The sequence below is a fragment of the Mixophyes fleayi genome, chromosome 11 (genome assembly GCF_038048845.1).
Source record: "Mixophyes fleayi isolate aMixFle1 chromosome 11, aMixFle1.hap1, whole genome shotgun sequence".
Classification (NCBI taxonomy): Eukaryota; Metazoa; Chordata; class Amphibia; order Anura; family Limnodynastidae; genus Mixophyes; species Mixophyes fleayi.
In genome coordinates this window covers 34,305,778-34,333,089 of record NC_134412.1, presented here as the reverse complement: position 1 = coordinate 34,333,089, position 27,312 = coordinate 34,305,778, and the positions used below count along the sequence as shown (strand labels likewise).

Below are 27,312 nucleotides of genomic sequence, written 5' to 3'. Positions count from 1 at the left end.
ATATATATACATGCAGTAACACTTTCGTTTTTTGCATTCTCAAAACAGTGATAAAGAAGAATTGTCAAGAAGATATTTAACTTCCCAATCAATGAATTCGATGTTAAACTGCATTAATTTTACATTTAGTGATTTTAATCAAGCATTTTAAAACATGAAAACTTGAATTATTAATAAATAAATTCATACATATACTACAAAGTGTGCCTATGCAATGCTTACATTACATTTATATTTAAAATCATACTTTGTTTAGGTTTTAAGCACTTATAAAATTATAAAAAATATTTTATAATAACAAGTATTTAACAGTATTGAACAATAAGTTCAAAGATAATGTATTTTAACATATGGTGGACAAAAGAAACCAAAGAAAAAACATACTTTGAATGTTGAATACAATGATATTCCAAAGTATTTATTCACTTTTAATAATTAACATAAGTATGATACAAAAACATTACAAGTATACAGCATACACGACTGCAGTGTACATAAAATTTTAGTTATTAACATCACCTTCTCCCAGACCATAGATTAAAGTCCAACACAATAACACTCATACACAGTACAAGACATCTTCAACGTCTTAGGTAGAATTAAAATTACTGACATAAAAAGTGCCGGAAACATTTTGGAGTATGCCATAAAAGTGTAGTAAGATAGTAGTGGATAAAGAATAAATTATAACATACACTAAGGAAAAACATGGTCGGGAATATCATAACTTAGTATTAGTTAGAAGTAAACTTATAACAATTAGGCTGCAAAGGCCCTATCATTTTAACAATATTCACAAAAAAACATTTTTAAAGTTAGAGACAGCAATTTTATTGCATGAAGATAATGGGTACATATGGATTTAAATAACAATTAGTGTGATTTAATTTACTATTGCCATTTTCATTAATCGGGTTTGATGGTGAGTACATTGGCTTCTCAAGTTTAGGCATATACATTATATCGGGATTTCAGATTATTTATTGATAGGTTTTAACGTTTATAGGTCAACATTTTCATTTTGTAGGATATATAACCAAGTAGACTTTTTGGGTGTTGGAATTTTAGCTTTGTTGGTAGTTTTGATTGTAGGAATTTATTATGTAGGGATTTTGGTTATGTCGGAAATTAGATATAAGACGGATATTTTATTGTATATATTTCTGTTATGTCTGAATTATTGATTATAGACATTTCTTTGTCGTTCCTTTGATTTTGTCGGTGATTAATATGTCTGATTTTTCTGTGTAGATATTTCTGTCCTGTTGGTAATATTGATAGTAGATATTTGTTGTGTCATGAATTTGGTTTTGGAGGTAATGTATTCATATCAGGAATTTTATGTGTAGGCATATTTCGAGTACGTATTTTATCTCGTCTAGATTAGCTGTCATAATGCTGTACATGTCATACATCTCGTGTCAATTTTTATGTCATCGGTAATTCCAGTGTTGGAAATTCATACCCAACCCATTCAAATAGTGCAGTAAATCCCAAACTGGAATATCATGCACTTAAGTGTAAAATCACCAAGTGACTACTTTCACCTCACACCTTCAGTGTATATAACATGTTTCTTTTTCAAGCACTGGTGTAATATCTTCTGTTAACGCCTATTGGTATTATGTTTAAAAGATAGGTCCATTCATATATGGCCTTTTATGTATACCATTAATTCCTTCTATTCTCTGTATATGGATATCTTTAATACAAGCTCCAGGTTTGAAGCGTTTAGGTTTCCCCCCTTTTTTAGTTAAGATTTTTGCTAGTCTTTTTTACAAACATATACTATGGGGTTATGCTTGTTTCTTCCATATCAGTTGCTGATGTCTGACTCTTCTGAATCTGTTCATAGCCCCAATGGTGACCCACCCACCTCCCACAATGACACTGTTGGACAATGTAATTTTTGAATGTGAACATATAAACAAATTATTAGTCAACATTTATTTTGACAAACTTTAATTAAATATATCAGTAATTGCACAAAAGGTAACAAAAAACAAAAAACACAATTGACATGTTCTATATTTATGACATAGCAAAAAAGATACACCATAAAATCACTGATATAACAATACTTTGCATTGGCATGACAACATATTTGTTCAGAACTTCTTTATTTATCTCTATTGTAGTTTTTTTTCTTAACATAGTTCAATAAACTTGTCCATGTTTTTAGATTTTACATGGTTTTAACTTTGTTTGTGTAGCTTTATTATCATCAGACATATATAAATCACATCATCCCTTGTTAAAAAAAAAAAATAACCACCTGAATTGGGTGACAAAATGGCTCACACATTTTGCATAATAAAAATAATGACAGAGGCAAAAATATGGTAAGCCACCCCAGTTGCCCGTAAGAATCCGGGGGTGGGATCAAACATTAAATAGCATTTAATGCCACATTATCTTCACTTTTCATACTTTAATACAGTGGTTCTCAACCTAGGACGACTCAACACATGAGTCATCATATTATCATATCATCTCTTGACGTGTTCCCATGATCCATTCATAGTAAATCTGTTGTGTGCTGCGTAAGAAACATACTAACCTCTTACCACAAGGCAAAGACTTAGTATGCAGATAAAAATAGAGTAATTAAAAGGAAATACATTATCAATGGAAACCAAATAAAGTTTTAAACTTTATGCTTGAGGCTGTACGTCTCGTCCACTGTACACAACAAGCATACATTACTCTCAGCATTTACTTAAAATTGTAAAGCATGGTCGCATCATATTCAGAATCCTTGCTTGTCACTCTAATTCTTTCGAAGATATGTTTGAATATATGTGTAATTTGTCTCCGTGATTGTACAGTGCTGCTGAATATGTTGGCTCAATATAACATATAGGCTAATAATTAAAAAATAAAATTAACGGATCATAAAGGTCCTCCCCACATTCCAAAAACATACTAGTAGGTTAATTGGCTGCTCTCAAATTGACCCTAGTGTGTGTGTGTGTGTATATATATATATATATATATATATATATATGTGTGTGTGTGTTAGTGAATTTAGACTGTAAGCCCCAATGGGGCAGGGACTGATGTGAGTTCTCTGTACAGCGCTGCGGAATTAGTAGCGCTATATAAATAGCTGCTGCTGCTGATGATGAATGGTGATTCTATTTGGTTTAGGCAGAAAAAATTAAGGATCCCAGAATTAGTAGCTGCAAAATTATTGCTGCTTGATTGGCAATCAAAAAAATAATTTAAACAAGAAGTATGGAGGGTCATACTTGTCAACCTTTAAGATGTCCCCTTTGTGAAATCTGGGAAGACTCCTTGAAATTCGGGAGTCTCCCCGATGTACCGGGAGTGTAGGCAAGTATGGTTCAGGAATGAATTATTTGACCTTCTTCAGTGTTCTTCTATAAATATACCCAGGCACCTACATTACAGAAAATAAAATTAAAACAATGAGCAAATGCACAATGAGCAGACTTATACCCGACATTTAGGATAATCCGGCAGTTAGCGCTTTTCTAAACTACTGTACAAAATAGTTTGTCATGCAAAACAGAGATAAATACAAAGCATAAAATACAGAGGATCATTAATGTTCACAGAGTAGAAATAAAATATATAGATGAAATATAAGGTAAATATTATTAAAATAAAATAAATAGTAACTGAGGGGACGCTATCAAGGCAAAGTCTTAAGTATTTTAATGCATACATCTGGCTATTAGGACATACAGTACTTATATTCTCAGAAAACAGATGATTATTCATGGAACAAAATGCACAAGAAATAAAAATAATGATAGACAACTGATGTGACTGATTAAACATGCTCCGTAAAGTGCTGAATAATATGCCAACGTTATGTAAATGAAGGATAATAGTAACGATAATAATACAGATAAAATAAATTAAACTATTTGCAAGTATGATTAATCTAATTTATCATTAAAACACTGTTTCAACTCATAACATGATACCAATCAAAGCGAAAAAGAAAAACAGAGTAGGTTACTATAATCCTCTTATTGCAAGCCTATTATTTAGTACTAACTAATATGCTAATTATTAAGTACAAGTTAACCCGTGCATGATACTCATGCATTCAAGTCAAATCAAGCTACTTAAGGTGTTAAAAAGATTCTTGTCATGCATTTGGGCCATAGCCCAGGCCTCCTCAGGGGAAGAGCGTTACTTCCCGACGTAAGCGCTCTTTTTTAACGTCGTTTTGTCCACATGTCACCACCTCATCATTCTTCTCCATCACCTCATCCTTCATTTTCATCGCCACATCTATCCAGATGTCTATCCAGACACAGGGATCTCTCTCAGCGGTCCTGAGTATCACACTCCTCTCACTCTGTCACCCCTGGCAACCACCAACCACTCCCAACTGTCACTTCTCCTTCAAGAAATATATATATATTTTTTTAAAATCTTTATAAACACTTTTAACAATTAACAAATTAAATTAACAAATTAAAAACATCTTAGTATACCAAATTTCAGCCCTTTCTGAATTTTTTTTTCCACACACACTAAGAATTTAGTAGGTCAGTGTATAACTCCGCCCAGCAGGTGGCGCTGCAGCTTGGTTTTATTTTTTCCACACACACACACACACACACACACAGACAGACTAACACACGCCACTAGGCATTTATATTATAGATACTTAACATTATTGCATACCCTAACCGAAGTCTTTATAATTGTTAAACGTTTATATTACGTAAGAAACCATACTAATCTGGAAGAATAAGTATATTTTGGCTACTGTGAAAGATTATTAGTAAATTAATTTGGGTCACACATGAAAAAGGCTAAATATGTTGATACAAAAATCACTGGCCTTGAAGACCCCCCATCTCTCAAAAACATTGGGATGGAGCGGGCCCTTCATGTGGTATTAAATACCACCTGGCTCCAAAAGCTATTGGTGGACCTAGGTTGGAATGCCAGCACTAGGTTAGCAGCTAATACACGTACCCTCTCCTCACCATTCCAGAATAATAGGTAAGTGAACCATCGCCACCACTATATGGGTATACAGGTTATAACGCTCAGCAGTAAGCAGGAAATTATTAATAACACTTTACTGTCCAGCTTCAGCAACAGGACAGTGTACTTGTTAGAATCCTCTTTAAATTACTGTTGATGGCTAGCAATGTTCTATAAGTATCTTATTATTATTCTCATTTTTCCCAGCCATCATGTCATCAGAAAGACTTCCCTTTCTTGTATTTTTCATATCACATTAGCACTCATTGGGGGAAATTCAATTGGCCATGTTACTGCCAAAATTAACGCAGCATGCGCACTATTACTGTCTCTACGTTAATAGTGCGCTCTATTACCGTTAGTACGACGATTTTCAACGCTGACTTTTGATCACGGCTCAGGGAGCTGTGAGCAGAAATCCAGGTTAAAATTACCGTATTAACGGTAATAGAGCGCAGGCCATGTTACTTCCAGCAGTAGCATGGCCAATTGAATTCCCCCCACTTAGTATACTGCATCTTATTTTTTTGTGTTACCTACAAGCATTACTACATTTTGATTCTTTACATGTAAGTTCCAACAATTCAGTCCATTCCTCAATTTTTCGCTAATCATTCTGCATTTCTCTAATACCATGCAGGGAATCAACAGTGTTTAAAATATATCAGGTGGAAAAAACATAAATGTAGCTGTGAAAATATACAACTGGCAGCTGAAACAATTTACTAATTCAGGGCCCGATTCATCTCTGAACACAATGTGAGCACAACTTGCATTTTAAAAAGTGGATCTCAAGATACGTTTCCATTTAAATCTAGGTATAAGTACGCTCTGGCTGTACATTACTTGCTGTATGTAGACAGAAAGAACCGATTGCAGGATACGCACTGCATATGTGTAACATAAAGTCCCATCAGAATGCATCCAACAAAATAACTTATAATCTAAATTTACAACTCGTAATACTATAATCATTAATAACATATGTTTGTTTTTTTACAATAAATACATAAATCAGGCTTTTCTTAATGCGTTACGCATTTTTATAGCTTCTCTTGCTTACATATATATGTTTTGGTATGCATATGGGGCGGTTTAACGGTGTGGAAAATTGCGACACCGAGGACACCTACAAGAAAAATCCAAATATGTAATAAAACGACTTGCATTTAACCAGACTTCTCTCCAAAACAACGCTCTACATCTCCGATCGCAGCACCATGCTCCCCACAAGTTATTCCGATACACACATGTCCGGCACCAAACTTTGATGTCATCGCGACCTGAATAAATCTTAGTTTAAAGCGCCAATATCGGGTTAAGTGTTTAAACACTTAACCTGAACGGTCTCGCCATTGCCGCTTTAAATTAAGATTTATTCAGGTCGCAATGACATAAAAGTTTGGTGCCGGACATGTGTGTATCGGAATAACTTGCGGGGAGCATGGTGTTGCGATCGGAGATGTATAGCGTAGTTTTGGAGGCAAGTCTGGTTAAATGCAAATCGTTTTTTTACACAGTGTCGGAATGGTGGTATTTGTGAAAACGATTACCACTGTGCATACGTGTAGTCATCACTATCAGTCAGCACTTACATCTGCCTTGTAGCTGGTGGAAATGATACGGATAAAAAAACACGTATTTAAAAGATGCCATGAACATGAATCAGATGCATATGGGTAGGTCATACTAGCCTACTTTGGGCAACTTCTTTCAGGGAGAGGGGCGTGACTGGAGGGCGGGAGGGGGCGGGGGGCGTCCAAACGCAGCATTTTGCAGATTTGTCGCATGGGGCGGGGCCAAGATAACGCCATTCACCGCGAATCACGTCATTTTGAGACGCCCGTAGCGGGATGCGGGAGATTTGCCTGCTCTCCCTAGAGTCCATGAGACTGACCTGAATTTTGGGCATCTCCCGGACATTTCGGGAGAGCTGGCAAGTATGGGGTAGGTGCACCCTTGTTGTACATTGCCTACATTCATCCACCCCTTCCCACCCCTATTCCACCTTTCAAGTCATAGGCAGTTGTATGTGTCTGCTGCATTCGGACATAAATTGCATGCTATCGAGTTCACTGGTGTAAGTCCCGTTCTGGCACACAGGCAAAGCTTTTTCACACAAGATACGGCACACAAATGGACTTACGTCCAAAGATAAATCAGGCCCTCAATGTTTACCAGACATCATGGTGAAGGATGGCAGAGGTTTGCTATGACATCCAAAATATGGAAACCTATTAAAGAGACAATAGACAAGTTTTACTGTAAAACGGTGATGAGATAGAAGACTTTATTTATGGGATATATGAAATACTAACCTTTGTATTGATCTGGTAATCCAAAATTAATGTTCTCCTCCAGAAGGTTTTCAGTAAGTGAAAATAAATCACCTGCGGCAGGTCTCTGCATTCTACTTGTGGCAGCTTCAGTCTGCTATACAGTATGCTGCTACGCATAGATTGCTGGGACCTGGTGAGGGTGATTTCCCTCTTGCCTGCATTGTAACCACGGCGCTGGTCAGCCATGACTGGCTCATTACGGCGAAGAGAAGCATGGATGCTGTGGGAGGCAGGAGCAGGGAAGGTAAGTACTTTATTTATTTTGTTTAACATAGCTGTCCCTATATAGTAAATTATACTATCGGAGTGTAGGTGCACTATAAGTTTGGCAACTGCCAGATCAGAAGGTGCAAACAAATGTTTAAAATATTATATTTGATACTGTAATTCCCATACAGAAAATAATAGTTTGTCTTATAAAGAGCAGCCCTTTATATTTTGTATTTAGAATCTACAGGTTGGTAGTTTACGAACCTTTAAAGAGATAGTTTTTATTGATAGAAACTCACATGTTGCAGTGACTCTACTTTTATTGAAGGAAAACAAAGACTGACATAGAGAAATAGATTATTTAGAGAGAAATGGTATAGTGAACATTCAGATTTTAAGAAAATAGATGGGGTTTGGGCAGGTACTGGTCTGGTGCGCTTTATCTATCAGGAATGTTGACAGGTATGATACACTATATTAAACAAGTTAAGCAAATAAAAAATGACAATTATATAAACACAAAAATAGTATTTATTAGTAGAAACCAGAAATGGCTAAAAACTTTCTAGAAGATTTCTGCAAACCTATTATTTTCTGAACATCTGCTGTCCTTATGGATGATCTAGTCTTACAAATTATTTCTTACAATGACTCTATGCCCATATTTGCACAAACAAGCTCAGTTTGCATGTTTTTACACATGAAAATGGGAGCTCTGAACCTAGGACCACCCATAGGAATTATGGTCCCCTAACAATTATTGATCCTGAGCCTACGACTCATTGAAAGAGGAGTTTAAAAAACACAATGGGCCTGAGTCATTAAGGAGAACAAAGCATAAAAAGGGAGTAACTTTGCAACTGGGCAAAACCATGTTGCATTGGAGGGGAGCTAAATTTAAAATGTCGGGACACAATTACAGTTGGGGTAGGGCATGTCCTAGATCAGCTTTAAATTCCAATGTAAAAATAAAGTTATCATGTATTTGTGTGCTAGATGAAAAAACAGCCAGTATTTAATTTATGTGTAAAATAATGAACTAATTTGCACCCCTTGCACTGTAACATTGGTTGTCCCGGAGAACATTTACTCCTTTTCTACCACACTTTTCTTAATGACTCAGGCCCAATATGTCAAAATTAGTATTATCATGTTTTGATGTGTATAAAGTAGGCAACTGGTGGGTGTAGACCAATCTATCAAAAATGTCTAATTTCTATTAGCCACGGGGCTCCTTGAGATTACAGCCCCCTGACATGTGCCCCTCCCCGTAGGTGGCCCTGTCTGTGGTTTTTATGAATATACTTTACATTTTACACTAGTTGAGGAATGATATCCTTTGTGCACATAAAAGAACATAAACAAACACACACCCTAGTGCAATTAAAGTACTTTAATACGTACAAATATTTCAAAAATGGAACTTACAATGTTAAGAAATCAGTTTGCATGCAAGATTGGTTACATTTCTAAACAAAAACTATAAGTAGTAATATAATTAAGATCTGTCAGTAAGAATGAAATTCACTGGGAACACTTTATTCTTGAAAAAATGGCCACACCCCAAACACCATTGTGTAAATTAAATTGTTCTCCATAGTAAAAGGAATAACTGTCATATCTCCCTATTTCAGCATCCTGAGAGGAATATTTGCCTAATGAATACATTTAGCATCCAATGTCTAAAGTGTTAGCGACTCCCTATTAAACTTCAGGCACAGGAGTTGTATGCAAGCTAAACATGTGCAAAGTCAATGGGCTTGGGCCTAAGCATGACAGAATTACATGGCCTGCGGATTGCAACTTCTTTCATCATCTTGCAACAATTTATTTCTCTTATGTTCTAAATAGTTTCCGCCTTTGGACTGTAACAAAACTAATTTTTAATTGTCTTTCATACTTATTTAATATGCACTTGTCTTTTTGCTTTGGATTATTGGGACACGCATACCAGCCAGCTAAGAAAATCCACAATCATTATTGATTATTGATAAAATACATACATTTCTCAGATTATACAGATGTGATGCTTGTTTGAGCTCTGTGGCAATTTGGGGGTTAGAACAAAAACAAACTCTGACATAAAACATTTAAATCCAGGTCTGATCATATGAGGTTGTATATATACCTGACTTTACATTTTAAAGATTCATAACAAGCTCATAAGGATTACATAGCAGATAGAGGCTGCATTGCAGTTTACAGTACTGCAATGGTCACATTCCTTCAGTAATATCATTCAATAAGAGGGATGACTTGGACATAATGGGCTTAATTTAGAGTTAGGAGCAAATATTGTCCCAGGTGCAAAAATCCAGCTAAAGCAGCATATTTGCACCTGGGAAAACATCACTGCAATGGAAATGGTACATATGCAATCTTGTTTTATTTTCTGCATGCAGGGGAAATCCTGCCTGCTCTGGCATGTAGCACACAACTGCTGAGCAGGTTTATTTCAACACTGCAATTTAGCGTTGAGCTAAGATCGCACACCCCCTCCCAACTCGAAACTCTTCGCACATTTTATGTTTGACCCCCTGCAATGCAACATGCTTTACCAACGCGCGAATTTTAGCTGGAGTTGCTCATAGCTCTAAACAAGACTTAATATATTAAAATATTACCAGCTCAGCCAGCAGTTGTTGTTCATATTGTAATTGGATAATCACTGCAGCTGTGATAGTGTGAATGACCCCTACAGGTAGGGCTACAGTTCTACACAGCACTAGATGCTGCACCTGCCAAAAGACAGCTACGAACAGCTAGGAATTCAGAATTAATATGCCGAGCTGTATCGCCAGTGAACAGATTTAAAGGGTAATGGAGCCATTTGCCTGTGACATCCATAAATTGCAAGGCAGATATACAACCTTCCTTTACTTTCACCAGAGATGACACTGTGAGCTGTCTGAGAGCTGTTTCTATGAAAATTATATTTTTCTTTTGTTATATTCTTTAGTAATATATATTTTATTTTAACACATATAAATATGGGCATCATTAGTCTTGTGACTATTAGGGTTATTTTACACAATGAGTCTCTTGTAGCAGTCACATTGAGATATTCCAAACCTGCCCGTTTTCTGATCATTGATAAGATAAACACTTTTTGTACCATTCTCAGCGTGGTGCTGTAAGATTTTCACACAATTCCTGCACCAACCACATCCCTTCTAATTACTGTGCTAAAATACTGTATATATGTTTTTATGCTGCATCGTACATCATTTCACCCAGCAGATTTACCCCAAATTGATTCTCCCCCAGATCATGTCTCCTAAATTGATTATTCCAGCAGAATATGACCCTCCAATTGAATCCTAACCCAGATCATGACCCCTTTGAATTACCGGTCCCCCAGATTATGAACTGTTCTTACCCCAGACCATGACCACCCTTTATTAATACATCCCCCAAATAATTGCGTCCCAGATCATGTCCCTGTATGATTTTCTCCTTTGATGCTCCCATGAAGAAAATGACTCCCAGTCATTCCCTGTACTTGGAGGTGAGGTTGTCCCCAGGCAGCTGTGAGGACAGATGTGATGGTCTAATTAAGGGGATGTAGTTGAAATGTTGACAGTTAAAATGTCGACAGTCATAATGTCTACAAGTTCAGGGCTTGAGTTCAAGTCATGGGAAATCTCCATGGTACATATATGACTCAAATGCCGTAAGGGCTAATTTGCGCCGGGAGATTGCTGTTTTAATTTGTTTACATCTATGTCGACATTTTGAAATCCGCATTGTATATGTCGACATTATAAACAAATCGATATTATGAACCTGTCAACAATATCAACCTGTAGACTTTTCATATCCAACCCTAATTATGATTGAGCACCAACAGACAGGATCTTCTATCTCTGCAGAACAAAAACTGAAACTCTGGAGAAAACCCCTTTACCCCGGCTGATTCATTCCAATTTATTGTCAAAGTGTCCCTTCCTGATTGCTGTGATAAATGGCAGATAGCAGGACAATGCAGAGGGGATATAGGTGGACCAGGGCTGAAATTCTACTTTCCAAATGGTGTGAGAATGAATGGTTGCCCAAGCTTCTGGGTCATATCTTCCCTGCTATTATTTATAGAGCCCTACACTTTATGTAGTGTTTTACAGAACAAATGTAATAATTTTATTTAGTCCCTGCCCCAGTGGAGCTTACAATATATATTCACTACCACACGGGGACACACATTAGGGTCTATTTTGTCAGAAGTCAATTAACCTGTTAGCATGTCTCTGCAGTGTGGTAGGAAATCGAAGCACTGGATGACAAACACAGTGCTACTCATGTGTAACCTGAAAACTATCCAGAGATGAGGTGACTGTATGGGTGCACTTATTGGAACAAAGCAACTATTGGAAGAAACATAGAAATATATTTTATTTTCTATTTTGCCTCGTTTTGCTAGTATAAAGCTTTTAAAATATCAAATATATTCACTTCAATATCCTACCAAAAGTAACTCTTATCTTTTCTGAAAAAAATCTAGGTGAAACCTATGAAGGGGTTAATTTCTCAGGAAGTAAACCGTTCTAGAACTTCATGACCAGTATATGCACATATGGATTAAAAAACAGTAAAGAGAAATTGCACCTTTATGCCCCATTTTAGAGTGTTACATTGGTATTTTCAGCTAGACATGGACTATAAATATTTTCTCTTTACTTACAGAAATATAGAGAACAATAAAGTAGCAAGTTATACCTAGAGGGATATTGTATCATTTCACATCCCATCATACCGTTCACTGATGGCTCTGGTTTTCCTCCAAACCAGGCAACATAATCCACTCAAGATGAAAGGTGTCACAGGAAATTGATGCATCACTTCAAATGCAATAAACCTATTTGAAATGTCATAGACCACCTCCTTATGTTATCACATTAAGTAGCTTATTACTTGCCAATGTGTCACATTGAGGCTCTCTAACCCTTCCTAGGTGAATCACAGATACTTTTACCAATAGAGGGTTCACACTCACTCTAACCTGAAAACATTTTCATTTCCATTGCACTCTTACTTTTGCCGATTCCTGAAAATGTTGTATTTCTTTCTATTTTCCTAAGTATCTTTCCATCCACATTTCAATTTATTTTCTCTCTGTGTGTCTACAAATACTATATACATAGTGTTCTAATACTTTCAAATCACCCTTCCCTACTTTGCTACTCACACTATGATTGGAACTAATCTTTATGTGTGTAATATTGAGACTAATTCTGCCACTTTATTTTAGAAAAAAAAGAAGAGGACTAAAGCAGTAGACAGCAGTATTCCAAGAACCACACATTATTCTTACTGAAAGACAGAAGCCAATGATAATTGCAGTATATACGCTCTGTAACAATTAGAGTATGGTCAATTAGAGAATGGCCAAAAATTAAGCATTTCCTCTTTGACATTCTAGTGAGCAAAGTGAGTCTTGGATACGGCTATACCTTTAAATCAGTAAGTTATACAAGTTGTCCATTATTACCATTAATGTACCAAATGAATACAATTATACAAATTTGAATCAGCAACCAGACAAAAGCATGATCTGGTCTCTGTACCGATTCTGGAATACAACACTGGATCTAACTCAGGGCTCAGTCAAGGTGCCAAAAGCCTGGCAACTGCCATGAAAATATTATAAGCACAACAGGTGGTTTGATATATAGCCACCTAAAATGGTTATTGTTTACATAGCTAAAAATACAGTAAGGATTGAGCATACGGTGTGCACCATAGGACACACATAACATTACAATGAAAATACACAAAAAGAAAACAGTATATGTTGGCAATTTTCTGAGCCAAATTTCGAGAGATTCACATCGTGTATAATGACACTTAACAATGAACACCTTACCAGCTACAAAACACACTCTCCAGAGTCCAGCATGTAACGCCATCTTCACTTCAGTTGTTTGATTCTGAGGTAGGACAATTCCTTCTTCCACGTAGAGCCAGTAGTCTGTGCTTACGGCTATGCCAACAAGGAGGAGACCACAGGCTCCGAAAACACTACTGAGTAGGGTCAGTGCTCGGCTGCTGCAATTACTCATTCTAGGAAGCAGGGGGGGAAGTCAGTCGATGATGCTGCACAGTTTCCTGCAGGGTAAGAAAATACAAAACTAAGAAGCATATATATGCAAAAACATATTATTTAAAGAAAGATTCTTCCAAGTAGTAGAACCTCTGAAACTTATCACAGAATGGAAATTACTATTTTTCTCATGTATTAGGATATATATACACCATCCGCAAAACACACATTTTACATACATACCATAGCGGAAATACAGTTGGTACAGTGGTATGATTGCTACAGGGGCTGGAAGTGATAAGGACTCTGCTCTTTTGAGTGAGGCCCAGAAGGCTAAAATAGCAGTGCCAGGCACCTACTCAAAACATGCAATGGGGCCCTGAGATGCACTCTTCCACCCCTGCATTCATCATACGGAATATGTAGCCATATTATCCATTTTCGATCAATACAAATTTACCCTTTTCAAGGGTTTTATTTTTAGAATAAACAGATAAACTGTAGTTTTCTTTACATTTATGTCCCATAGCCTCAATGGTTTGTTACAAATCGTGACTACCTACAGTCTCTTGTAGAGTCACTATGTGGGATATTTATTAACATAAGTATCAAGTTAAAACCACCTTCTTTGATAATGATATAATATATGTAAAACAAAATTGTATATAAAACTACTCAAATTATAAATACATTTCATGAACACAGGATTACAATAAAACAAATATTGCAAAAATGCTGAAGTTACTAAAAGTATTGCATAAAGTAATAGTTTACTTTAAATAAAGTGGAGTGGCTAATTGCAGAATAAGCCATGACCCTATTTGCATAAACCTTGGAAAAAACTTAACATTTTGTTTTAGCAGCCTTCATTACAGGTCATAAAACCTATAGCTAAAAACACATAAAGAAAAACACATATTCATGTTATTGGCACTTTAAAGAAAAACTACAAAAAAAATGTACAAAACAAAATAAAGGGTCTATATTCAAGGCAAGTATGTTTTCTGTATGTTTTGACAGACTAGACAAAGGAGAGCTATGCTAGGAGATTTATCATTACCACACAGCATGTGCGCTGCTCCCTACCACCCTCTGAGACAATGCCGATATACAGAGAGACTGGCAAAGAAGCATGAGACAGGGCTATTAGGATGGCAATAACAGATATGACGGGAAGCAATCTGTGTCAATGTGATATGCATTTAAGTGCTAGATACACCCCTTTAATTGGATGGTCATCTAATCTAAATGGGGATGGTTACACCCCCTGTGCAGTCAAGCATTTGGACACCCCCCTCTAGAAATCCAGCATTTGCCCCTGTTCTACAAATGAAAGCACTATTCAAAATGATAGAATGGCCAAAGTGTGCATGCAAATAGAAAAGCACAAGTCCATAAGATGCACATTTAAAATAAAAAATATAAAATTCAACAAAGCCACAAACAGCACAAATAAAGGACCCATTTACTAATATTAGATGATACAATGTAATGACCTTGGCTTAACGTCATATTGTCTCACTTCAGAGTCCCCAACAAATATAAATATGAATATAAATATGACAAATACAAGACTTACATCCATAAAACATAAATTAGACTTTACCCTTTTTGAAATGATCACATAAACTCTACACATACAGATATAGAATGAATATAGGAGGCAGGTAGACATTGAATTGCCAATAACTTGAAGAGTCTCCCTCAACCACCACCTTTACCAAAATCTGTGGGTTCATAGTGACACCTCAATGCCCAGTCCTCTTCTCAGCCTCGCTTTTACTACACTTCTTTTAAAAACACAGTCAATTTGCTTCTCTACTCACAATCATCACCATACCTTCCTTCTTCCCTCACTGCTCTCAGCTTCACCACCTACTTCAAAGGAAAAATTGACATTATGATTCAAGAAATCCCCTCCAGATAAAACACCCTACATCCACCTTTTCTTCCATTCTAATATCCACCTTCAGCTCTTTCTCTACCATTACTGAGGAAGAGGTCTTCACACTTCTCTTTTTCTCTTCCTCCTTAACCTGTCACCTTGACCCTTTTTCCTCCCCCTTTATTGCTTACCCTCTTCAATCTGTCCCTTCTCCACTGGCACTTTCCATTTCACCTTCAAAAGTGCGCTAATCTCTTTATTAGGTGTCAGTTCTGTATGTTTGAATGTTTTGATTACATCATCATCAACATTTATTTATATAGCACCAGCAAATTCCGTAGCGCTTTACAATTGGGAACAAACATTAATAAGACAACACTGGGTAATACATACAGACAGAGAGGTAAGAGAACCCTGCTCGCAAGCAACAATCTATTGGACAATGGGAGTTTGAAACACAAGGGCATGTGCTATATCATATTGCATACTGGACCAGCTAGAATACAGAGGTAAAGTATTGAGTGGGCTGTGTGTGTAGCAATGCTGGTCAGAGGGTTGTTGTCTTGTGTTAGCTGTGTAGAGGGTGGTAATAGGGTAATGTAGAGAGATTAAGATGGTGGTTGAGGAATATTATAAGCTTGTCTGAAGAGGTGGGTTTTCAAGGTTTGAAGACTAGAGGAAAGTCTTACTGTGCGATGGAGGGAATTCCACAAAGTAGATGCAGCCCGAACAAAGTCCTGTAACCAAGAATGGGAGGATGTGATGAGAGTGGAAGAAAGACGCAGATGACTAGATATGCACTTCCCTACAAAAGTATATGAGAAGACCTGATATCTGCCATCTCTGGTGGGAAAATTAAGTTATTTTATATTGAAAATGGCTGTGCGTCTTCATACAAAGTAAAGAGAGACCCCTAAATCCTCCCCTTCTACCACTTTTTCTCATTCAAATAATCTCATTCCACAAAATAAAATCTCGTTCTTGCATATGTGTGTGTGCAAAAGTAGGTGACTAATCTACACTTAGCAGGAAACGTGATCTGCCAAACTCTTTCCATCGAATGTGATATCTTTTGCAGCTCCACGGACTGCCATTTTTGTCTGCCAAATCATGGGCTTCTCCGTAACTTCGGAGCATTTGTGCTGCAGGTTTGCACTGTTGAACAGTCAGAAATCAGCCTTACAGTGAAAGAAAACTAACTGTGTTCTATGGATTTTCTGTTTAACACTTTTCTGCATTCACACATTAAGCAACACATTAAATGCTTTTCTTTCGGAGATCATTTGTATGCTAAGAAAATAGGTGTCAGTGTTCTGAGAAAGTAACTTATGAAAAGATTATGTGAGTTTTAAATTTACATACAGCACTTTCAACTTGAAAAGGATGGGTGTTCTACATAACCTTTGAAAAGAAACACCGCAGAGACCTTGTATAGGTGTAAAGAAGGTTTTTGGTTTTAAAATATATATATTTTTTAAACGGGCATGGCATTTTCTTTACAAAAGTCCACAGACACTAAGCCAGAGCATAACAAATATGTAAAGGATAATTCTACCTAATCCAGATAGTATATTCTACCATAGATTGGTCAGCACGGTGGCTCAGTGGTTAGCACTTCTGCCTCACAGCACTGGGGTCATGAGTTCAATTCCCGTCCATGGCCTTATCTGTGTGGAGTTTGTTTGTTCTCCCTGTGTTTGCGTGGGTTTCCTCCGGGTGCTCCGGTTTCCTCCCACACTCCAAAAACATACTGGTAGGTTAATTGGCTGTTATCAAAATTGACCCTAGTCTCTCTCTCTCTGTCATCTGTGTGTGTATGTTAGGGAATTTAGACTGTAAGCTCCAATGGGGCAGGGACTGACATGAATGAGTTCTCTGTACAGCGCTGCGGAATCAGTGGCGCTATAGAAATAAATGATGATGATGATAGATTAAATTATGTGAAGTCATGTTGACAAAAGTTACTTAGCAGGGCTCCGAAGTTTAGGCCCTCTAGTGGCAACATACTACGCATGCTCACTGCTGTTTCCCTCACTACTGTAGGGTAGCATTCTGACATTGGATAATACACTTCTTGTATGACATAAAGAATAGCGCAGCAGGAACACACTTCCCTAAATCCTTTATTTTTTACTACGCCTGCAAACCTTTGTTATTTATTTTTTACTATTTTATGTGTTCCCATTATTCTGTCTTTGCACCTTGTTCAATCATTTTAACCTGAAGTCCACCTGAAATCCACCCTGGATCCCAAATGAGCAGTTATAGAAACACAGCTTAGGGAAGAAAAAAGAACAAAACTCAGGTGCTTAAGTGATGTGGCCCAATTCTCTATTAGTCTCAGTACACAAATCTATAGGGTACAGAGAGTCACTGGCCAAATAGGAGATATTGCAGTCTCCCAATTACGGTACATAGAATACAAGGAAGGAAAGACATGGCCATGCAGAAATGCACCTCAAATAGTAATACACAGAGGTGAATATAAACTGGTACAGAAGCCAACACATAAAAACAAAAACATTTATTTATAATCCCATATATAAAAACATAACATTACATTGCTCTTATATAATCTAAATATTGGGATTTATAAATGAATGCAGCTGCATAGACACAAATACACATGTAAATAATATCTCAATCAATAATATCACCATGTGAATCATGATAGAAAGAAACCAGAACTGTAATGGTGGTCAGCAATCTAACTCCTTCTGATGAAACCGTCAATGTAGATGGAGAAACGCGCCAACATTTTCTATGATTGCTCTCTTACATTAAGAATTTTCAACCTAGCAATACTGTCAAGATTTGAATATCAATACCGGCGACCGTGTGAATTGTCGTCTTAATACCATCGACACTTGAATTGTTGTTCTAATGTTGTTGACTTTCTAATGGTCGACAAAATGAATGTCTAAACAAATAAAGAAAAGCTCAAGCACTGTATATATCTCTTATCAAATCCATATAAATAAAATAAAATAAAATGTATACTCAAAGTCAGTGTTGTTTGCAGATCTCCTGTTTCTTCATTCAAGTAAAACTTTGAATATCAATTGTATGGAAAGTATTACACTATTACGTTGTTTTGTTTCTCTACACATTACGTCTGAAAAATATCTGGTGAAGAAACAGTTGATCTGCAAACGCCAACTGAATTTAGGTAAACATTTTATTTTGGATTTGATAAGAGATATATTATTTGTTTATTCAATTTTAGGTTTTTAATTTTGTGTGTGGTTTATTTAACATTAATTTGTGCTGTGGGTTGATAGCGCTGTAGGAATTTGCTAATTTCCAAATGAATGTCTAGCTGTCGACCACATACCACATGAAATGATGGAGAATTTAGAGCTCCAAATCTCATCAACACTATGTTTTGTGTGACTTGCTTTGATTTATCAGCTCAGCACTTAAGTGTCCCTGGAAACGACTTTAAAATGTTTCCTAGTAAGGAAATTGTCTAGATCAGTAAACAAATTACTACCAATTTAATACATTTGGAACTGTATGTTAGGTAGTACAATGCTAATAAAAAGTACCCGAGTTTGAAGCATTTTACAAGATGGTGTAACCATAGCATGTTTGTTTTGATTGCAGCTTGTCAATTACAAAACATTACATTTAGCATTGTATGTTGTTAACGAAATTAGTACAAAGGAGACAGAGACCTGAAAAGCTAATTATAATGCACCTGCATTCCCCTGATACCATCCTCAAAAATGCTTGTCTATGCTAGATGAAAATAAAAGTCAGCTAAAATTACTTCAATATTAGAATCACAAGTTATAATAGGATCTTACCAATCCAAAAGTGTTGTAAAAGATGGTACATTGTGCTGTGATGCTACTTTTCAATGTACTTTTGGATATATTATATATAGTCCCTGTTGGATACAACAAATCTGACTCTTAAAAGTGTACTGTATAATCTGCTAATATAAAAAATTATGAGAATGGTTTACAAAAAGTGTGGGATCTTTATTCTAAATTTATATATAAATATATATCTATAATATAAATGTCTAGTGGTGTGTGTTAGTCTGTCTGTGTGTGGAAAAAATAAAACCAAGCTGCAGCGCCACCTGCTGGGCAGAGTTATACACTAACCTACTAAATTCTTAGTGTGTGTGGGAAAAAAAATTCAGAAAGGGCTGAAATATGGTATACTAAGATGTTATTAATTTGTTCATTTAATTTGTTAATTGTTAAAAGTGTTTATAAAGATTTTAAAATATATATATATATATATTTCTTGAAGGAGAAGTGACAGTTGGGAGTGGTTGGTGGTTGCCGGGGGTGACAGTGGGGAGTGGTTGATGGTTGAGGCCTGGGCTATGGCCCAAATGCATGACAAGAACCTTTTTAACACCTTAAGTAGCTTGATTTGACTAGAATGCATGAGTATCATATATATATATATTTATATATATATATACACACATACATATATATATATATATATATATATATATATATATATACATATACATACATACACACAATGGTTTTTCTAAATATAATATTGATGAAGCTAAAGAAAGTTATGATCCTTTTTGAAGAAATGCGTCTTTTTAAATGGATACCATGATTAGTAAGAGAATAACAAGCTTCCAGCTTTAGTACTAAAATCAAGTTAAAATGTACACTTCACAATCTGAAAGCTGCCAATCAAAATAGATCAGCAATAATTATATTACTTTAGAAGTAAAGCAGATTAGCAGCTTGGTCGAGACTTTAAAGGGTAAAAATAAAATGATTAAAATTTAGTTTAGTTTAGTTTTTGGCCTGATTTACATATTTTTGAAACTCACAAATTTTGCTCGCCCAATGATTGTTCTTATGGATTAATTAACAGGCAACCTCTTTCTGTGGGATGAGAATCTGTCCTCTGATTGGATCTTGGAACCTTTCATCAACCTCTACATTTGTCAGATTTAAGAAAATAATTATTGGTTGACAATATAATTGCCACTCTGCTTGGCCATACAATCCAGCCCCAATGTTCAGTGTAGAATTCTCAACAAAAACAATAGGCTCTCACCATGCTGGCAATGTTTAAAGCTTGGTCAAAATCTGGGGGATGAACTAAGCAGCTTGTTAACTCTAAAGTGTCCTAAGACCCCACTCTGGAGGGGTTAACCATATCCAGAAAATACCAGATCCAGTGTTATAGATACACGTCTAGCAAACTTTGGAAGGTGAAAATGTGCTTCTGATTGGTGAAGGGATTTTTTCTAGTAGAGAGTAAAGTACTATATAAGCAGTGCATGCTGTGCTTATTCTGAGTATAACGGTCAGCTACGGCATAGACAACTCAATCAGTGGTTCTATGCAATCAAATAAGGTCACTGACAGTCAAAGTCTCAAAGTGAAAGTGAATAGGGATTCTGGAAAAGCGGAAGAGAATCACAGTAATTTATATAAAACACAGGAGTCCATGGTGATTAAAATTGAATAATTTTCTAAATTTTTTATAATGATAGTGGAAAGGATAGAGGTATCTAGCATGAAAAGTTGAAAGTACAAGTTGTATTTTCCCCCTCCCTCTCTCTTGTTGATGTCTTTCATTTCATCACTTGCCCTATCCTTAAGCATTATACCATTTAAGAAAAAAATATATACATTTAAATTGCAGTCCATACCATATTGTTTTAACTGCTTATATCTAAATATATGATAATAAATGATTCCATTAAAATATATTAATATAGTTCTGTTTTTAGTAACTGATGATATATTACCAAATTCAGGTCCTCCCATATCTCCCATGCACACTATAGAAATCCTGCAAACCTCAAAACTAATTACCTGCCTCCGAAATTAACTCTCATCCTTAACCTTTTCCACTCAAACAACCTCAACCTTCGGGCAATAGAAAAATGGCTCACACAATCAGACCGAACCTCAACTGTAGTCCTTTCGCACAGTGGTCTCCATTTCATCAACATCTCCAGACCTGGAAGCAGTGAGGTGGTTTTGAATACTTCACATTCAAAGATCTCCTACCTACTCCTACTCGTGTTCCCATCTTTTAAAGCATATACTTAAAAGATTTTCAACACCTTCTGATGGCATGTTGCTGTGACCTATCATCCACTGGATCTCCCTGGCAATGCCTTGAACATGTCTTAGCCTGACTCATCATTTCTAATCCTCTGATATCCATTTTCCTTATGCCCTCAAACTATTATTTCTTGCTTCATCTCTTGGCTTCTACCAGTGGACAGACTCTACTACTCATTACCCCTCCCTGATGGTATTGCATGATGGATAAGTACCTGCCTGTATTTCTCAGCATTGAGAACACCATTAATCCTGACTAAATCCCCAACTCCATTTGCTGAAATGCAGCCCAAAACTTGCAAGGAACCTCCACCATACTTCACTATTGCATGAAGACACACATTATTGTACCGCTCTCCAGCCCTTTGGCAAACAAACTGCATTCTGTTACATCCAAATATTTGAAATTTTGACTTATCAGTCCAATGCACCTGCTGCTATTTTTCTGGACCCCAGTTTCTATGTTTTAATGCATAGTTGAGTCGCTTGGCACTGTTTCCACATTGAAAGGATGACTTTTTGACAGCAATTCTTCCATGAAGACCACTTCTTGACAACTTCTTCGAACAGTAGATGTGTGTACCTGGGTCACATTGTTTTTTTCCAGTTCTGAGCTGATGGCACTGCTGGGCATCTTTCGATTTTGAAGGAAAGTAAGCATGATGTGTCTTTCATTTGATGTACTAAGTTTCCTTGGCCGACCACTGCTTCTATGGTCCTCAACGTGGCCTATTTCTTTGTGTTTTTTCAAAAGAGTTTGAACAGAACATCTTGAAACCCCAGTCGGCTTTAAAATATTTACCTGGACGGAACCTTGCTGATGCAGTATAACTACCTTGTATCTTGTTGTGGTGCTCAGTCTTGCCATGGTGTATGACCTGTGACATGAAACTGTCTTCCACAACCTCACCTTTGCAGCAGAAGTTGGCTGTTCCTCACCCAGGTTTAAGCCTCCTACGCAACTGGTTCTGTTTCTGTTAATGACTGTGTTTCAACCTACATATGAAAATAATGATCTTTGTCACCTGTTTGGTATGATTGGTTAATCATAAACCTGACTATAATCCTACAAAATCCCTGACTTTGCAAGTGTACATAGAAGAATTGATGCTGTTTTGAAGGCAAAGGGTGGTCACACCAAATATTGATTTGATTTAGATTTCTCTTTCATTCATTCAATTTGCATTTTGTTAATTTATAAAAATAAACTATTAACACTTCTATTTTTGAAAGCATTCTTACTTTGCAGCATTTTTTTACCACCTGCCTAAAACTTTTGCACAGTATTGTTGGTCTACAAAAACATACAAAACCCTAAAAGGGACCCCAAAAACAACATTGCTGTGTCACTTATCATATATGTGATCTTTTCAACATGGGCTGGTAGCTTCTGAGGATGTGTACTATGGCAGGGAGAACCTGTACTCATGGTCTCCCTGGTTTAGAGGAAACCACCGCAGCCTGTCATTGCTGAGGTTGATGCAGGTTTTGGGGAGGGAGGCATGCCGTCCATTTTTCATTTATTTAAATTTCTTTAAGTTTAAACAGTGCACTGTGCATGAGTGTGTTATTGCAGATAGCATTTTTTTTTGAGATGTGTGTTATTGCATTACTTGACATGGACTGAGGAGCATCTACCCCCTTCCCCCCAGGCCATTGCCATAGAGGGCTATCTTGGGCTTGATCACTTGGCCACTTGAATTTTTTTTCCTTCAAAATAGGCTCATTTTTTTTCTTTTAAAATAGGCTGAAATTTGCTACCCCCCCCCCCCCCAGGTGCAAGTGGCGAGTGCTAGTGATGACAGTCACGTATGCATGCTAGAATATGTGTTTGTAATCATCAGCAACTGTAAAAATTAATTTTATGTACAGTTAATAATATCCCAATAAATGTATTTTGTGGGGGGGGGGGGGAAGAAAAAAGATACCCTTTTTTGTCATTAATGACTATGGGCCTGATTCATTAAGGATCTTAGCTTAAGAAACTTCTTATTTCAGTCTCCTGGACAAAACCATGTTACAATGCAAGGGGTGCAAATTAGTATTCTGTTTTGCACATACCGTATTTATCGGCGTATAACACGCACTTTTTTCCCCCTGAAAATAGGGGGCAAATGATGTATGCGTGTTATACGCCGATATAATGTTAAGAAGCCATATTTTTACCATATACACCGCCGATATACCGGTAATATTCTGTACATACCGCACAGCAGCGTGGATCAGTAGCAGCGTGTGGAGTGTGAGGCAATCAGTAGGCAACGGCAAGCCGCGCCTTCCTCACGTCTAATTCTCGCGGCCATCGGAGCGTAACCACGGCAACGCTCTGCACTGCGAGAGTTCGCTGTCTGAGGTAGGAGAACTTGTACCCGTCAGGTACAAGTAAAGTAGTGAAGTAAAGTGGGGTTTTGTGTACGGCGCAACAACGAACTAACAATTAAACAGATAAAATACGGTATATAGTCATTTTAAAATAATTATATAAAGTGCTAACATGCTAATTCCCATATGTGAAAAACTGGTGATACAATAGTGCCAGCATGCTGGATCCAATATGTGCAAATAATAAATATTACTGTATGTGCTGAAAATATTCTAAAATTATTTCTATAATATATATATATTTAACAAAGTGCTAGTGTATTACATAGATGTTGTGCAGCAGTGTGCAAAGATTTAAAGGAGACCAGAATGGCAAAATAAATCTGCTGGGGGGGGGCAAAGAAATACTGACGTTTGGGAAATGCCTCACTACTTATGATTGGCGTTGTACAGAATGTAAATTTACACCCCCCTGATACTACGGTACCTTACTCTTTTTTTAAATTTAAATTTAAATAGTAGCAGTGAAAGCAGCAGTGTTCATTGCGATTTTGAAGATAGCAGTGAAGATGAAGAGTTTCTTGGTTTCCCAGATAGTGATTTCTGAGTAAACTTTTGTAAAAACAAAATATCCAAGTTTCTTTTGTTAAAACAGTTGCTTTTACTGTCCTTTTACATTATTTACCTTATAAGTGGTAATAATATTAATAAAAAAAAAGTTCTGAGCTACCCTTATTTTGCTTCAAAGTTTTTATTTAGAAATTTAAATTTTTTTCCTGAAATTTACCTCTTAAAATGAAGATGCGTGTTATACGCCTGTGCGTGTTATACGCCGATAAATACGGTAAGTTAAATACTGTCTGTTTTTCATGTAGCACACAAATATCAACTGTAAATTTCAGTGTACAAATAAGCTATCAAGTATTTGTGTGCTACATGAAAAAACAGTCAGTATTTAACTTATGTGCAAAACAGAATACTGATTTGCAACCCTTGCATTGTAAAATGGTTTTGTCCAGGAGACTGAAATAAGAAGTTTCTTAAGTTAAGATCCTTACTGAATCAGGCCCTATATTATTAACAGGTGACATTAATTGAATACTTCTTTTTTTCCTGTGTGTCCTACTGGGACTTTATATTCACCATATGTATTGGATGTATCCTACAGTGTATTGTCTGTCAGAGCAGAGCATATCTAGACCTGTATTCAATAAGCGACATTTCATCAGATCCAACCCTTGTTGAACATGAACATGCATATGCCTGAATTTACGTACATTTTGAAGAAAAAAAAAATGCAATTTACTTTTGCGTGCCTTAATGAATCAAGACCTGCATGTGCAAAGTTCATCTTCTCTGTAAATGTTGCTCTTTAATCCTATGCTCCCAGCACAAATCTAAGTAAACTTGTACAAATTGGGGTGCACAGTGGGTCCAAAGCAGCTGTATTTGTGCTTTAGAGTGTCAGCTTAGTGATTAGTACCTGATCTCCAGTGTAAAGATTGTTCATGGTAGGAATAGTTCTTCAGGTAATTTTCTTATTTGGTGGACACATTTTAGCATCAACACATTAACATGGTTAACATACCCGGACAGTTAAATATGTAAACTAAAGCAACATAGAGGTAAAAATAGTTTTCTGTGTCTGATCCACGTGTACTGCATGTGGAAGACAATGGGACACACATGGGAGATAGACCTAAGTTAATGAGACCTATGAAGGGGAAATGACATATGTAAATTTTCAGTCCAATGCATTGCTCTTTCCTTGTTGGGCAAATAAACCATTGGTGTAAAGAATCAATATAAATACAAAAATCAAATTGCTTAGAGTTCAATCATCTGTAGCTGTATCCATAAAATCCATTATTTTTATTAATGAAACAAATATACTCTAAATACGATTCTTCTGACAGCTAGACCTAATTAGCATTTTTCTTAGCTGAGATGTATTGCTACATAATGCAAAGATCAGTATCCCTTTCATGTTGCATGATTTTCAGCTCTGAGCTCTAATCTATGTAAATATATTAGGAATGAAAGACCTCCTGTCTGAATACATAGTTTTACATTAGCAAAATAAATGGGAACACTCTGATTCACTTATAATAGTTTTTAAAAATATGACAGCTTTAAAATATTGATTTTAAAATAAATTCCCAGTACCCCAATAATCAAAACTGTGTTATTTCAAAGAATAGTGTTATGCTCGCGATATTAAACACATATATCAAGTAAAGCTGTCAGTGTTTACACGTTAATAACATTATAGTATTGATAGCACTTGTTGAAGGTAGTAATAAACTTTCACTATCATATGTGCTGCTCCCATTTCTCAGGGTAACATTATTAGCTGCTTTTACTTATTGCACAAATGGATATTATTTTTAATTTCAGTAAAATATTTGTAGCCACAGAAGCCCGTATGAAATATGGTTATAGTGAACTACTGAAATATTTCTACCACAAAAACATATGCGACAAACATCACTCCAAAGTAAGTGTAAATATAAAAGTTAACTTAATCGAAAAAAACCGTAATATAGAAGTCTTACATTAGCATTTACAAAATAAATATATAGATGATATGTAACATGGTGCTTTCAGCAGCATCACCTGGTCCGGGTCCTTGCTCGTGGCCCGGACATCTGGTAGAGCTCGCACCCATGTTCCTTCTTGTTCATCTTTATTTTTGCTGATCTTTACTGCTATTGCTTATCTGATTAACAGTTACAGACCTGGCTTGTAACTGCTGTCTGTTAGCTATTCTACTCATCTGCTTCTGACATTCCACTTGTTTTTTGACCTGGAAAATGTTATGCCCATTGTGACTGCTGTCTGTGTCTTTTTGCATTGTCATCTGGTCCATGCACAGTCAACTGCTGCCTGGTAAGATTAGCCTGTCTCAGAATAAAGGCCATTAGCTCTCTGTGGGGCTCCTCTGGTAAAGACTGTTCATTAGACTCTTCACTTTAGGTAAGCTAGTGTCAAACCCTTGCATCACAGTAAAAGAACCAACAGTCCATGACAGATTCCTCTTGCCATGGACCTACTTAACAACTTTGGCTATGATGGACCTTTCTAAGTGGAAAACATTGTCCACCTGCATGTACTCACTACAGACATCTCTTTCCACATGGACTGCAGTTTCAAGTGTTACACACTTGCACATGCCAATGCCTGTTTCACCAATTTCTGCCCTCTGTATTCCTTTCACACTTTGAGATAATCTCTACTGGCCTGAGGATACCCCATCATAACAATGTTCAATCCTGTTGGAGCTTTCAACTGAGATTTTTTTCTCAGATTGTGTCAAGGTAACATCATATTCATCCTTTGGCAAAGCTCTTGCACGGACCTCAACCTTTATTATTATCTTGTATGTATATAATAAAGCATTTTTACATTGAGGGGATCAGGACACTAATTACATACAAGGAATTGAAACAGAAGGCAAAGATGGTCCTGCTA

The 27,312-nt window shown here is 36.5% G+C and overlaps 1 protein-coding gene across 4 annotated transcripts in view; it reads right to left on the bottom strand.

The window, feature by feature from the left end:
- Nucleotides 1-27,312, bottom strand: part of CACNG7 (calcium voltage-gated channel auxiliary subunit gamma 7) — a 111,912-nt gene that overhangs the window by 43,999 nt on the left and 40,601 nt on the right. For all 4 annotated transcript variants that reach the window (XR_012679764.1, XM_075189720.1, XM_075189722.1 and 1 more), the window contains exon 2: nucleotides 13,387-13,628. Coding sequence is in view for 3 of the 4 variants with exons in the window: in XM_075189720.1 (XP_075045821.1) it covers nucleotides 13,387-13,582 (196 nt within the window). In the remaining variant the exon portion in view is untranslated. The remainder of the gene's footprint in view (nucleotides 1-13,386; nucleotides 13,629-27,312) is intronic.